This window comes from Lemur catta, chromosome 1 (genome assembly GCF_020740605.2).
Source record: "Lemur catta isolate mLemCat1 chromosome 1, mLemCat1.pri, whole genome shotgun sequence".
NCBI lineage: Eukaryota > Metazoa > Chordata > Mammalia > Primates > Lemuridae > Lemur > Lemur catta.
The window spans coordinates 129,067,550-129,083,603 of NC_059128.1; the positions used below are offsets into that span (position 1 = coordinate 129,067,550).

A 16,054-nucleotide genomic window follows, 5' to 3' on the forward strand; every position below is an offset into this window, starting at 1 on the left:
ATCCATTTTTTTGCCGTAAATTTTGTTGTGTTTTGCAAAGTTTGTATAAGAACATATAACAGTACTGGGTTATAAAAATTCAATCGTAAAAGTCAAAATATATTACATAATATAGTTTAATGAATCATTACATTTATAATAACAAAGGCCACAATTTAACTGATAAGATATAATGCAAAAAAAGAGAAATGTTTGCCTTATATATATTCCCTTTATATCCTTTACCTTTTGTTTTTCCTTGGGCCTAAACAGAGAAAAATAATGCTTCTTTATCTGAAGAAAAGGTCAGATCTATTGGAAATGACAGGCTGATTCTAGAGCCTACTCTTTAAAAGATATCCAACCCTGATATTTTGTGTAAAGAAAGCCTTTTTTAAAACTCTTGGTTAAAACACTTAGTTGATATAATACTGCTGTTTATAAATTAATCTTTTGGTTGAATCCTCATTATGTTATTTGGGACCTAAAAAACTTCTCCAAACCCTTGCTACCAATTCCTCTTTGATAAATACATATTGTTAAATAGAAATAAAATCCATTGCAATTCATTTATGAGTTATCTTATATATTAGAAAGGCCAGATAGAATTAGTCATTATTCTTGATGAATGGCTGGGTTTTAATTTTTTTTAATGGCTGTTTTTAATCATATAAGTCATGACAGTTGCAGAGACCAAAACATTTAAACAGAGCAAAGAACACCTTCAGATGGGAACGCCATGCATAACTCTTGGAAAGTTGAGCTTTGCTAAATAAAAGATATTTGTGCTGATCAAAGATGATCAAGCTTTCTGTGTATTAGAACAGAAAGTACCAAAGAGGAACGAGCCAGGAGAACAAACTAATTCCTTTAAATGAAAAAATGCAAATCTCCTTCACGACTAAAACAAGCAGATTTTTCAATCTCTGCTTTTGAAATCTACTTGTCAAAAGAGTCTTCAAAGGCAACTGAAAGGGGAACAGATTTTTCATTGTAATAGTGGAAGTTGTGTGATAGTTAGGAGATATCAACATGCATTTTTAATCTTTTCCTTAGATTAAAGAGATGGCTTTTGGGAGTGTTTTAACCCGAGAGAAAGGATTTGCATTACTCTCAAAGTCTACTGTACTGTCAGCCTCAATCCATCTGAGAAAAAACAAAAAATTGATTACTCAAATGCACCTAATTCATAAATATTGCGAAAGAAAGCCACTTGGTTTATGTAGTCCTCATATTAACAGTCTGCCACAGAATGCAGTTAAAATATTGATTGGCATATGGTGATAGAGCAACCATAGCCTTAACTTGCCGACATGTGACGTATAGGGCATGTCAATCTAATAAAATTTAATTTTCTGGATAATTCTTAAAGAGAAGTCATTTTCATTATTTTGCTACTCCATATATTTTCATCATTGAGAATATATTTCAATCCAAAATATGTCAAATAATTTATGCATGTTTGTGTGTGACTGCATATATGCATATAGTTTTTTAAATTAAAATTTTGAGACTATACAGCCACTGTGCCTTATGGAACTAAAGCCATATATATATTTTTATATATATATAAAATATTTCATTTAACGTGTGTGTGTGGGGGGGCAGGTGTTTGTATAAAATATAAACACTTTGTTATCATATTGGTTATATGTGAAATTGTTAATTTTGAAATAACCTCAGGCCACAGACTTGCAGTAACTGTTCGAAGGTGACAGTGACACGTGCAGTAGCTCAAATTAAACCTTTGTGCATTGGGTGATGAATAATCTTTTGTTCCAAAGAAGGGAAAAGCCTCAGTTTGATTGAACACTAAAGAATCAATTTCTCTGACTTTCCAAGTAAATCTAAATGTATTCGGTCGACAAAACGGACACATAAGGGATTTCCTAAATACCACACATGATTACACATTTTCACACTTAGAGGATAATCCTATGATACAAGGTCAATCTCTATTTTTACAGACTATCACTAGAAAAGAGAGAAAAGGAAAATTCCTAAGAAAAAGGAAATGTGAAAATGACCACAGGCTTGGGAATTCCCTCAAATCCAGAAAATTCCAGGTTAAGGCTTGAAGTTGAATCTTTCCCAGGTCTAGCTCTAAAGGTCACGAAAGTAACAAGGCAAACAATTTCTTTGGGGACAAGCAGCATTATTTCAATCAGACCTTCTCCTGCAGGGTAAAATCATTCTTCCCCACACTATGAACGGACTCCATGTATCCTAATAAGCAGGTAAACTCACAAGAACCAAAGCTGACATATGGATAAAAGCAGCAAGATCACAGTACACCAAAGTATTATATATATCGAAGAAATAATTCAGTGTCTTAGATTTTTCTATAAAAATTTGTGATCTATATAGGACTTCATTCACATGGACACTAACAATAGGAGTATTTGCTTTGGCGGTAGTGGATCACACATCTGTTTATCTTGTTTTTATATATATATATTTTTTACATAATGTTTCTGAGCGGTACAGATGTGAGTCAGGTAGCATTTGATTTCCCCACATATACACAACTGAGGCGCCCTGTAACTGGCATCCCCTCGGATCTTTGATTCACTGACGTTAGCCACACGAATCCAGGGTTCAAACTCAGAATCTCAAGCTTGATTTCGGCATTATCAGTCCGCATAAATAATAAATCCAGAAAACGTGCTGTATTTGTTGTTGTTTCCTCCGTGGGCTTTCCCGCCATCTAATTTGATATAGACTTCGTCTCCTGGCTCCAAATGAAGAACCACGCTGTTGCTGGCATAGTCGTAATTCTGATCAGCATCTTGGGCAATCGCACTAGCACGCACCTGCGTGAAACAGACAAGAATTAGAATTCACCAAAGAGAATTCTCAAGTTTTCTTTTTTTTGCCTTTCGCACAGCATCCCAAGCTGAACTTGCTGCCGTAGCACAAAATTGAGCCTGGGAGGTCCACCTTGACCTCTGAGCTTTAGGAGGGCATCTCTGTAAGTTTCAATGACGTCAGTGAGAAAGAGGAAAGCGAGGGAGACAATCCAGCAGTCTTTTCTAACTATACATTGTAAACAATGCACACACTCTATTCTCTTCCTAAATCACTCATTTTTCTACGTCTCTGAATCCCTATGCTCATCACTTTTTGAAATTTACATAATATTTTTTTTTGCATTTTAATTTAAGGAAACTAGCAATATTCTAACCAGCAGTGGATAAGTGCAGAAGTCTAACTTCAGTTGGTCAGCACAGTTGTTAGAAAATTGAGATCTATATAGTAGGTAAAAACCCAGGGAAAGAGCAACTACTCTGCTACATAGAAAGAAAAAAAGGAAGAAAGCCTTTTGATTTAGGGTTTTAAAAATCTAATTCTAGTAAAGCCTTTTACCAGGCTACTTTCAGAAGTTTAACTCATTTAAACATCTTTGGTTGTATCACCTGAGTTTTCAGAATTCTTTTTTCTATTTGTGCCCTTTTTATCACTTAATTATGATATTTGCACTTAAATCAATGATTTAATCTCAATATATCTAAATGTTAAAGAAGAAACGAAATTTTCATGATTTGAGACCTCTCAAATTTCAAGAATCTGGAATGATCTCACTGAACATCCTTTTATATTTACACGATTCTAAACATGTGGTTTGCTTTGAGGATGGAGGTTGCTTATAATCTGCTCATGTTGAGCTGTGATCTCATTAGGGAGTTGACAGACATTTGCAAACAATCAAATTGCCGATCATATCATGTTACGTAGACATTCTGTCAGATTCTCAGCTCAAATTAGGCTTCATATTCATTTAGCTCTATTTTGATTCTGCCTTGGAAAATCTTTCCATAGGCAGTCTTGCATTTGATTTATTTCAGTAAAACATCTCCTACTTTGTGGCCAGTTTCTATTCCACTATAATGATATTTCCCTGAATAACACAGCAAGTGATTTAGTGGTTTTGTAAACCTGCACTATGTAATAATGCATGACTTGGGGTACAATATGCTGGATTTTTATCACTTGGCAATATGAGAGAAATGAGATATAAGTCAAGAATTTCCATGCATTTCTTTCAAATTTTAAATGATAGGTTTTTAAATTAAATTTTCGTGTGATATGGTCTCACATTAATGCTGAAACGTTAAAAAAGGAGAAGGCTCTTTGACACTGCTGAACTTGTAAAGTCATTTGAGTAGTATTTTAAAAATTTTCTTTCTGGGTATCATATTGCAAAAGGAGAAAAAGGCTTAAAGGATTTAGAATTGCTTAACACTGTGCTAACTAGCACTAACAGAATGAAAGCAAGATAGCATGTAATTATGCTTCGAAGCATTGACTCCGATGTATACACCAATTCAGTGAAGTGATTCATTTTGACCATTAAATAATAACAGAATTGAATTTCATAATATTTCCTAGGAATTAATCATCAGTTTGTAGGAGTTGAATGCTTTGTTTCATTAATTTCATCTAGTCATTAATTCCCAGGGGGAAAAAATCTATTAATATAAAGAGGATATCGCTATTATGACTTTTTCTTCAATGTGTGGAATTTTAATGGGTGAGAATATGAAAATATAAAATCTTAATTAGCTGTATTAGTAATGTACTAATTGATTATATATATTAATTGATTATCAATCCTTAATATACCTCTCTGCTATTACTAATAACCAGACATGTTTTAGTGAGTGCTTTGGGTATTTAGTATATGTTCTATGGGTATTGTGCTTTCACATTGTTTTCTACATGAAAGCATTTTGGAAGCAGGACACAATAAAATCACTTGATTTAGAGATAATAGTCTTTAAAAAATAGAATGCAGTTTTTATTCTCTAGGGTGTAACCACAAAACCAAGTGAATGTTAGTTACCATTTTTATTCAGCAGGTATAACCACAAAAACCTGGGAAAGCATTAGAATGATTCCCCAGACTGAAAGGTTACCCTTACGGTTTTCACCACCTCTGTTGGATAAAGCCAGTCAGTGTGCTTGCTTTTTAATGAAAGTAATTCTCTAAGATTTTAACCTATACAGTAGCATAAGGCTTTCGCAGTTAAATAATTGCCACACTCCAGTGCACGTTGCATGATTTTAGTCTGCCTATTCACCTGATCGTACTCTAAAAGTATATTAGGACTTGAAATTTCAAGCTCTAGTATCCAGCTCTGTGACTTCAACAATGCTGCTTTCAAGCCATCAAACTATTGAGGAAAGAAATGGGTTCACCCTGGGGGCTATTTTCAGGTTCCTAATTGTACACTGATTTCAGCATTTTGTCTGGGAATATCATACATCCTTTTCTCAGCCCAATATACACCCATTTCTACCTAAATTTATTCTCATATCGTTTCTTCTTATAAGTTAACTATTTAGATTCTGTTTTATCCTAAAACAGAATGCCTCACTGCCCCTAAAAAGATAATTAATTTGACATGTCATTAATCTCTCTAATAAATGAATATCAGCCCACAAACTATCCATTCTTGTTAGTATATTTTATGTTCATTGCTGCCATAACTAATAAATTCTGAAGAGTAAAATTTGATCTTTAATCATTTTATAGTTTTAATCCTGATCCAGTTTTAGTTTTTATTAAAGTGGCTTGTTATAGTGGTACTATAGTGATGGCACTCAGATAGCAATATTTTTTTCAGGTTTTCTGCTAAAAGTATACAAACATTCAAAATATTTCCTGTATCTTATGTAAAGCTATTCGAGCTCAACTTTCACCTTTAATATGCACTGTCATGGGCTCTCAACAAATGGTACGATTAAATTTAGGTTGATGGTTTCACGGGGAATATGAGACCTGTGGTCCTTTTAGTGGTGTGTTTGTGAGAATCTAATAGGTTGTAGCTTTAGCATTATCTTATTAGTGAGAGTTTATCATTAGAGACAATATTGATGGTAACATTTGCTAATTTAATTAATTGCTACTGATGTTCTCATAATTGCATTTTCATTGTACTTCTGTGGAATCATAAACAAAAGGTTAAGTGTGGCATATCGCGTTAATTTCCTGGTCTTTGATGTTTCCATCTGTGATCCTACATTCAACACAAAGCATAAATAAAATGGCTCTCATATGGTTACAGTCCAGAGGCATTGCTCTCTCCTAGAGTGAACTGCTTTTTTTAGTTTAATTTTTGTGCTTCTCAAAATCCTCTTAATCCATAGAACATTACACTGACATGGATCTCTGAGTTTCTGTTTTATGAAAACAAATTAGGTCAGCTCAGAGGGGGAAACTGCCACACTAAGAAGTGATCAGACAAGAGTGTAATTGAAAATCCAGGATAAAGTATTTATTTAAAATTAATAAAAAGATTTCACAAGGTTTCTCATTCATAACTGCCTGCACATCAGACTTAACAAAATAGTTCTAGAGATAAAATTCCTTAACAGTAACAGTTAATAATCATTTTCTAGAAGAGTCCACACTGAACTCAAAAATATGTTATTTACCACTATATATTTATTTTTCTGAATTACCTGTTGCACAGTTTTGCAGAAGTAGCAGCTTAATATTGCCAATGGAAAGCACTATACGTTATAAGGTCAGCTGTTTTACCTTATTATTTTTCCTGAGCCTCATGAAATGTGTGGGCTAGGGTGACACAAAGGAGCATTTTATACCCCAAACAATGAAATCATTTTAAAAAACAAAATGCACATAGAACACCTTTATGGAATGATTTTCTTGGAATCAGTATTAAATACACAGACTCAGCAGTCTAGACATCAACATTTAAACGAAATTTAAATGTGTTAATCCCTGGTTTTTCCTGCAGTTGCAATTTTCAGATATTTAAAGAGGTGAGCATTTTTATATATTTGCTGAGAAAACTGGGATCTTATTTCATATTAGTTGATGCTGCTAAAAATAATCTCGAACCTGATGGTATTTTCCAGATCTAACCTTTTGAGTCAGAAGAGAGCCAATTTGTAAATAAAGGGGTGCCTCATTTTGTTACGGTGATACGGTAGCTCTATTCTGGTACAATGAGTCATGCCCTTTTTAGCCATTTGCCTAAACTAGCCCACTGCTCCGCGAATAATTTTTATTTATCTTAATATTATTTTCGTGCATAACAACTATAATAAACAACTCCGTCAGTGCCTCCTGGTGGCCATTTTTCCTCGTTTTGTTCTGTGTCCTGAGGGTCCTTTAAGCTATTTGTAGGAAAGGATGGAGACAGTCTCTCTCTCTCTCTCTCACATTTAGGACAATAGTCTCTCACTTGGAAAGAATTCTGACACTCAGTTAGGTCTTTGGAGGAAATCCTACTTTAATGGTGCTTAACACAGACCTGGGTCTGAATTTCCTGGGGGCGAGTCACCTGAAGCCCAATAGCCCTTGTTAAGCCAAAGTTGCTGCGGGAGAGGAGGCCTGCGGATGCCGAAGGAGGGGTCGCGCGCCCCGCCTTGCGCCACTCAGGAAGCAAAGTTAAAGCCCAGAAACAGCCACAGGCTGCGACGCTGCAAGGCCTCGCCCCAGTGGCGGCCGATTCAGCGGGTACAGAAGGTCCGACGACACTTTTAAGGAGTTACGAATATTATTTTCCTCCTCTAAGATCGGTTTTGCAATGACCGCGAATTTCTCCACGGTTAAGTGGCCCCTGCAGAACACCGCAGTGGCCCTCGTGCCAGCGCCGCCCAGCTCGGGGGAGCAAGTCCCGGTGGCCAGCGGCTGGCGGGGAGGCCCCCAACCCCCAGGCTGGGTCGTCACCCCCCACCCCGGGCCACCTGCCTGTGCGTCTTCCTGCCCCGCAATCTAGTGGGGTGTTTGGATTCTGTGTTTGGCTGCGTAAACCCCTGAATCTCAACTTTTCCTTTTGTTGTCGGCACTCCTTGCCTCTCCCCTTCCACAGCTCAAAACTAAACTGGAGTTTGCGGCTTGAAATCGACTGTAAGCGAGTTTCACAGCCTGGGACGCCGCTAGGGCTCTGAGACCGCCGGTCCCTCGGTCCCGCCTCCGTCCTGGATGCGACCCGCCTGGACTCAGTCCTTCGGGGCCCTTCTTTCTCCCTCGGGCCCTAGTCTGTCTCCCCCGAGTTGGCCACCCTGGCACGCCCATTCCGGGCTCCCCCAGCCCTCTCCGTTCCCGGGAAAGCCTGTAAACGACCCTACGGTGCTGAGGACCCCATGGCCAGGGGTCGCTTCCCGCAGCAGGACTCCCCCAGCGCACGAGCCGTCCCGGGGACCCAGCTCCCGGCTTCCCGGCCCTCGAGGGTCGCGCTCGCATGCGCGCGCACCGGGAGAGGGTCCCAAACTCCGGGATCACCCTCTCCAGGCCGCGGGGCGCCCTCCTCCGCGTGCGACCCCCGCCTCTCCAGGGTGGAGCGGCGTCCCCCCTCGCCCGTGGTTGCTCCCGGGAACCCGGCTGCCGCGCCCTTCCTCCTCAGGCTCCCACCCCCATTTCCGGGGTCGCCTCCCTGTCGCCCGCACTTTCCCGCGCTCCCTCCCCGCCCTCCCCGCCGCCTGCCCGCGCTCACCTGGTTGTTTTTGCAGAGATCAGCCCACATACTGGTGCCGTCCCCTCCCCGCATCAGGACGTGGTAGGTGAAGAAGTAGATGCCCGGGATGGAGCAGGTGAACTTGCCGGTGGTCGGGTCGTAGTGGTTCCCGAGGTTGGTGACCACGTCGTCGAACTTGAGCACCTCGTAGCCTTCGTGCTGCCGCTTGAGGCCGGCGTAGAAGGCGATCTTGGGCACCGTGCTGTAGGTGGCGGCGCTGATGGCCCCGGCCGCGTTCAGGCCGGGCGCCCCGGGCGGGCCCGGCAGGCCTTGGCGGCCCGGTTCGCCCTTCTCGCCCGGGGGCCCCGCGGGACCCGGCGGTCCGGGCTCACCGGGGGGCCCGCGCGGGCCCGCCTTCCCCGGCCGGCCGGCCTCGCCTTTGGGGCCCTGGATGAAGGTGGGCAGGGACTGCATGAGGCCGCGGTCCGGCGTGGCGGCCGTGCTGGGCGCCCGGGTGCCCCCGTAGGGGTCGCAGACCATGCGGCAGGTGCCCAGCATCTCGTAGTGCGCCGACGTGCCGGCCGAGCTCACCAGCACCGGGATGAGGATGACCAGCAGAAGCACCATCACCACCCCCAGCGCCCCGGCGGCGATCAGGCGCCTCCTGCTGCCCACGAGCCGGCTCAGCGCGGGGCGATCCTCTTGTCTGCTTTTGGACAAAATTTTGAAGGTTGGGCGGGGACCTCTTCAGAGCCGAAAACAGCCCCCTGCGAACCCCAACTCCCCTGGGCGGGCGCGCACCAGCCGCTCCTGCCCGCTTTGGCTCCCCCCGCTGCGGCTGCGGCTGGGGAGGGAGCGAGGGCGCCAAGTGACTTGAGCTGAAGTCCCGAGCCGGGGGTGGGGGCGGGGAGGGTGCGCAGGGCGCCCGGCGCCTCCCGCGAGCCCCTTCGCACCTGTGGCTGCCGCGGGCGCGGCCACCCGCAGGGCAGGGCCAGCCGCCGCCGCCGCCGCTCGCCGGGCCGCTCACACTTTTCCGCCGCCGCCGCCCGCGGCCGACTTTTCCGTTTTCGCAGACTGCGCCAGTTCGCACCAACTTTCCGTCTGAAGTTGCCTTTTTCTGCCTCCTCCTCTTCTTTCGCTCGCTCAGTTCGCCCGTCCGCTGCCGGTGGCGGTGTGTGCGCGCGCGGGTGTGTGTGTGTGTGTGTGTGTTTCCCTTCCTCCTTTGCAACCGCCACAACTCGAACAGAGGCGCACCCCAAAGCCCCGGGGCTCGGGCCGGGCGCCCCCCCGGGTGCGCCGGGCAGTGGCGGTGGCTCGGCGAGGCTCGGGGCTGCAGCGGAGGAGCTGGCGAGCCGCGGAGAGCGCCTCACGGCCCGGAGCGCGGCGACAGAGAGACTGAGCGCAGAATTCTGCCTGGGTACCACCTGCCAGGAGAGGAGGCTGACAAACGCGCGCCGGAGCAATTTATAGGCACCCAAGGCACAGAGGAAGGGGAGCCGCTTTGGCGTCTCTTCGCAGCATCTGCTCTGCTCATCCCACTCAGAGAGAGTTTGGCATTACTCTGACAATGTGGGATTTTTTTTTTTCGGCCTCTCTTTTTTTTTTTTCCCCCTCTCTGCACATGGATGCACAGTGAGATTCTGAATACTCCCTGGCTGAACCAGGCTAGGGCAGCGGTCTTGCTGGCCATACCTGGGGGAGGGAGACAGCTGGGCGACAGCCTTCAGGACTCAAGGGTCACACCTAAGTCCCATATTTCCCCACTGCCAGCAGCCCCCCCCCCCCCAGTTGGAGGGTGGGGGTGAAGGTTGAAAGGAGGGTGGCTTGCTAGACAGTATTTCTTTGCTAGCTCACCCATCATCAGCGCTTCAGGTGTTTTTCAAAATGCCACATTTAACATAAGGAGGGCCCCTTTAGAATTTTTCAGATGGTAGATGTGATTTTTTTTTAACCTTATGATTTTTCCTTCCCAGCCTTGGAAATGAAATAAGATGTTACCCTGAGAACAGTAAGGTGTGTTGAAAAGCCAAAGGACATTTCTCAATGATTTTAAATGGATGCGTCCACAGCATAATGGCAGGAGGGTTGGTTCTTTTTCCAAATGCACCGTCGTGAGTGCATACATATGTACTCTACTTGCAGACTCACAATTCTGCCGTGGGACCTGAAGTTGCATTTACTTAAAGGTGCTACATGCGTGAGAAATAATCACTTGTCAAAATGCCATGAAAAATCTTAAGATCAGGCAAGCAGCATTTACACAAGTGCTGGGCAAGGTCTTTTCCTAAAATATGGAAAGAGTTCTATAAGCTCCATAGCAGATTTCCCAAATGTACATTGAGGGAGGGGGAAATAGGAAAACTATGAGAAAGAAGAGCCCCCGTTCCTGGTGGGTCAGCTGGCGAAGGAGCAGCCTGGATTTATAGTATTAATGGAACACCCTACCCCCTCCACAACCCCGAGTAGATGTTAGGCAAGCTATCCCACCCACAAATACAGTAGCTACACAAGAACGGCTTTCAATAAATAAGTAGAATTGATTCCTAAATCATACTTCTGCATTCAGGAGCAATGGATGTCAATCAAACGTGGGTGACATTTGCTTGTCAATACAGGGATGATTGCTGGGAAGACGGTGACTTATTACATCAGGGCAAGCATCTGAAATGAGAAGCTGGAACAAATAAGACTACAGCAAGCAAACAATCCCAGTCCGGTGACCATCAGCAGCCTGTGATCTTGTCTGTGGGCTCCACAGCACGGACATGTCCTCACCCACTCCAGCCCACCCCACAGTTCAGTTCTCTTTCCTTCTTCTCTGTTTCCAAATGAAATAAGGTCAAATGAACAGACAGAAGGAAACAAAGATTCATTGATTCTTTTAAGAGAATCGATGTCAGGAGCTCCTCCAGTTCTTGACTGGGAGAGTCAACACTTAGGAGTTGTGCCGTGTGGCTTGGAGAGGTGGGGTCTCCAAATTCTGTCCCCAGCCACTGGCTGCTGATAGAGCCACTGTTTCTAGTACTCGAAAACAGCCTTCCCACTTTGCAAACCTTTAACTTTTACTTTAGGGCAGTGGTTTTAGCAATGTGTGTCTATTTCTTGGGCATAATTATACATCTATTTTTGTAACATTTTTGTTCACATGCAATACCTTATTTGTATATTTTTAAGCAGCAAACACATAGTAAGTTCTCTCCTGGCCATGAGACCTACTTTCTCCCCAACATACATTCTGGTTTGCTTCTTAAAAGTCCCCTTTCATGTAATCCTAGCACTCTGGGAGGCCGAGGCGGGCGGATCGTTTGAGCTCAGGAGTTCAAGACCAGCCTGAGCAAGAGCGAGACCCCGTCTCTACTAAAAATAGAAAGAAATGATCTGGACAACTAAAAATATATATAGGAAAAATTAGCCGGGTGTGGTGGCGCATGCCTGTAGTCCCAGCTACTCGGGAGGCTGAGGCAGAAGGATTGCTTGAGCCCAGGAGTTTGAGGTTGCTATGAGCTAGGCTGATGCCATGGCACTCTAGCTTGGGCAACATAGTGAGACTCTGTCTCAAAAAAAAAAAAAAAAAAAAAAAAAAAGTCCCCTTTCTTTTGGAGGACAAAATGGATAAGGTTTGGTGGCAGCCATGGTGGGTGGTATCTTAATGATATAAACTCTTCTCTGATGCACCACATTATCAAAATTTATAAAGCGTCTTTATTGCTAAAGAGAGTTTGGTAAGGGATACAAAGGGAGTTTTTAAAAGGCAGAGATGTATAAATAAATTCTCATCAAAACCTCTAGGTACATGGAGTTTTCCCACTGGAGAATGCCCATGTTATGGACGAACCCATCAAGGACAGCATGAAATATTAGAGTTGACGTGGACCCTGGAAAGCTGGTGTCTCCCATGCTCATGGAGATGATGAGAGTGGGATGAAGATCTTTGAGGAGAATCAGAGCCATCCAACGAGCTTGTGCTACACTCTCCTCTACACGACATTCATACATCCCCTGTCCAAGCCTGAGACTGCCCGTACTTGTCCTAGTAATTGAGATTTTCTTCCTTCTATGTTCTCAGATGCCAAAGCAAATTTGATTTTGCAAGTGAGTGCTCTCACGTTTTAAAGCTCTGCTGAGATTTGGAAAGAGGTGCAGTAGTCATGCACAGTGAAGGCATCTCTCCCAGGCCCCATGGCTAGCCCTACATTTTCTATCCAGTACGCAAACCCGGGCGACACATGGACATTTGGCTTTTTAGTGAAGGAAGATGAAATTATAGGTCTCCATCCTCTGCTCTAGAAATGTCCCCCCCCCATGCAATTTGGGAGAAGCAGTTTGTTCCCCGCTCAAGATTTTCAGGGATGACCTGGTAGCAGATGAACTCATGGCTGGGTACTGCCACTTTTCACTGCTTCAATTTCCCAGAAGGTTCTCCGGAAAGTTACTCACGCTTCAGCTCTTGTTCTGACAGTTTGAATAAACCATCTGATATGCCATATTACTCATCATCCTTGTATGTATATAATAATAGAAAATGTGTCAATTGAAAAAATATTTGGTTTTCTTCAGTTCTCATCAGAGAACCAAGTTTTCTCTCGTATTTGTTATTAATCCTGGAAGTGGGCCCTGGAATCTAATTTCCACAGCGCCTCCCAACCATTTCACAAAAAAGCAAAAAACACCCACCAGGATGTACATTGCATTCCTAGTTCTTCTGGGGCTTTGGGACCCTTCAGATGACAAAGTCTGATCCAGAAACACATCATTGGGGTTGGGTGACAGTCCTGTGATTTTCATCCTCCCCACGTCATTTCTGTCCCTTTTCCAGAGCTGAGAAGATCCCAAGCATGCGACTCCCACACAGATGTGCAGAGCCATCCATTAATTTTTACCAAGTACTCACTGGCACCATAATCTTACATGAGGCTCTTACTAGACAAATAAATATTTAGTCATGAAAATGATTTCCAAATCCAGCAGCACTTAAACAGAAATAGCATTTCTTATGAAAAAACAAAAACAAAACAAAACAACGAATGAACAAACCCAAGGACTATTTAGAAAAGCAGACATTTAAAATATAAAACATGGGGACCAGGTCAGCTGTTTACCTCTAATTTTGGGGTCTCCAAATTCTATTGTATTTCAGAATATATACTCCTTGGAGTGAAGAATTGTAGACTTCTAACCAGAAACGGTCAGCTTGGAGTTATGTAGGGAAGCAGTGTATCCTTATGGGTTTGGAATCAGATTGGGCATTGATTTGAGTCCTAGCTTTCTCATTTAGTTGCTGTGAAAGTTACTTAATCTCCCTGGGGCTTGGTTTCCTTTTCTGTAAAATGGAAATAACACTAGTATTTAAATCATAGGGTTGTTGTGAAGATTAAGTGAATTAATATATTTAATTACAGTGGTACCCAACTCATAATAAGAGCCCAATAAATGCCAACTTCCATCTTAGTATATGGTTGGACTACTGGGTAGTTTATGTGTCTATGAATTGGATCGTAGAACACAAGGCTTTGTAAAGGAAGCTAAGAGCAAAAGTCCAGACTTAAGACAAATGGCATAAAATGGACAATACGTATTACAGACTTAGACAAAACTAGAAAGAACACAAAAGTTCTCCAGGAGAGTTGCTTATGTGTACTTTTATAATATAAAATGAAGCAAGACAAGACTCAAAGCAAGGATCACTTTACCCTTCTCCAAAGGAAGAAAACAAAGTTTTAGATCAAGGTCATTTGAATTCATTGTAGTTTGACAGCCCAGGTTTTCAGACTTAGGACCTAGTAGGATGCATTAAAATGTGCTCTTTGTCCTCTAGAAAGTCCCTAAGTCAACAAGTTGCAAGAGTATTTAAAAATTATTGAGGGAGTTTTTCAGGAGCTGTTCCTGTGGATATTGATTGTCAACAAAGCAAACACACCAGAGAGGCTGCTGTGTGCATTGGCAGAAGGAGACCAAGTCTTAACCACGCCCGTGGATAATTTCCAACACAAAACTCTTCATAGAAGACAGTGAGTTGGAAAGCTAGCTTGGCAGGCCTATTGTCAGAAATTATTGATTGGCCAACTAGAGATGGTAACCAGCACATCGCCTAAGACTCGGTTACAATGTATGACCTCCAGTTGGTCTAAAATTCTGACTGTATCAATCAATAAAAGGATGAAATCTCAAGGATGGATATAATATTTTACACTTGCCATAGGCAGAAAGTTCAGTCCTTATGACCCTACTTGATATAGAATTAAAGGGAAAGTTAACCAAGAAGGAGATCTGAGAGCTCAGCCAGTCCTCCTAAGTTGTGGTTGTAACAGTCATAAGGAAGACGGGTGAATTCAAGGAACTGAAAACAGTTGTCATTACACTGCAGAGAACTTTCTAGTAAAAGATATATCTATCACAGGAACTCATCTGAGAGGCTGTCAACTGTGCAGCTAGTGATGAGAATGGTGATAGTCCTATGGTAGTGTTTTGTTTTAAAAACCTAAAGCATCATGCATTTTGAAAGGAGAGTTTGCAGGGAGCCTCCAACAGAACCAGACCTTGTCAAGAGCAGCCGATGTTCTAGAATCTGGCTCTAAGCGTAATTAAGTGAAGGAGGCATGAACACCAAGTGCAAGTGTACTCAGCCCCACTCCTATGTGAGTGCAACTCCAGTGCAACTCACTTTCAGACATGAGCAGCATGTCCTGTGAACATACTGGCTTTTCCCCTACTGCAGGCAAACCTCTTGGGGACAGTTCTAAACCAGATAAAAATAGATATAATTTGAAACCATAATGTGAAGGCATTTTAGATTTGTAATAACCTGCAGGGGCCAGAGTTGGAGGAGGACAAAAGTTACTCATTGTAAGTAGTTGTATACTTCAGTGTTTCCCATTGAAAATAGTTGTAACAATTTGTAATTAAATTAGTTAATTGATTAATTAATAACTTTGGCCCTGGAAAGTGAAAAAAGTCAGTAAAAGTTGGTCCTACTGAGATTGGGGTTTCAGGTTTTCCTTTTTCCTGCACAGCTCAAGATACAAGTAGACATCCTTACACTTAGTATCCACAAAGGTTTCTGTGTTTTCACTTGGGCCTTCCTAATTATGCATCAGCAGATAGAAGGTTTCTCAGTATGAGCCGCTTGCAGAGATGCTAGCGATCCCACGTGTTTGAGCTGTTTCCCTGCCACTGCTAACCATTCCTGCAAGCCAGCAACTTCACAGGGGCAAGAACAGAGAGGTAAATTTGTTTTATTATCAATGGGTGCTTCTGTGAAAAAAACTGTAAAATGATCACTTCAATTAGGGGATTACCTATCCAATAGCCACCATCAAATATTTACATTTGTGTCTATACCCCCATTATATATACATATATGATTTCTTTTACATTTACTTTTTTTTTTTTTTTTGAGACAGAGTCTTGCTCTGTTGCCCAGGCTACAGTACTGTGGCATCAGCCTAGCTCACAGCAACCTCAAACTCCTGGGCTCAAGCAATCCTCCTGCCTCAGCCTCCGAAGTAGCTGGGACTACAGGCATGCGCCACCATGCCCGGCTAAATTTTTTCCTATATATATTTTTAGCTATGCAGATTATTTCTTTCTATTTCTAGTAGAGTTGGGGGTCTCGCTCTTGCTCAGGCTGGTCTCGAACTCCTGACCTC

The 16,054-nt window shown here is 42.8% G+C and overlaps 1 protein-coding gene across 1 annotated transcript; it reads right to left on the bottom strand.

The window, feature by feature from the left end:
* Nucleotides 1–105: 105 nt before the first annotated feature.
* C1QL3 (complement C1q like 3) lies at nt 106–9,035 on the bottom strand. The gene is made up of 2 exons (XM_045534101.1): nt 8,448–9,035; nt 106–2,792 (listed from the first exon to the last, which is right to left on the bottom strand). The coding sequence occupies exons 1-2, from the start codon at nt 9,033–9,035 to the stop codon at nt 2,613–2,615; spliced, it is 768 nt and encodes a 255-aa protein (XP_045390057.1). The 3' UTR covers nt 106–2,612.
* Between the last annotated feature and the right edge of the window lie 7,019 nt (nt 9,036–16,054).

Excerpts from the sequence above, each read along its gene's own strand:
- C1QL3 (XM_045534101.1), bottom strand. The coding sequence starts at position 9,035 with ATGGTGCTTCTGCTGGTCATCCTCATCCCGGTGCTGGTGAGCTCGGCC. Across the intron at positions 2,793-8,447 it reads ATCTCTGCAAAAACAACCAG|GTGCGTGCTAGTGCGATTGC; the intron begins GTGAGCGCGGGC and ends TGTTTCACGCAG.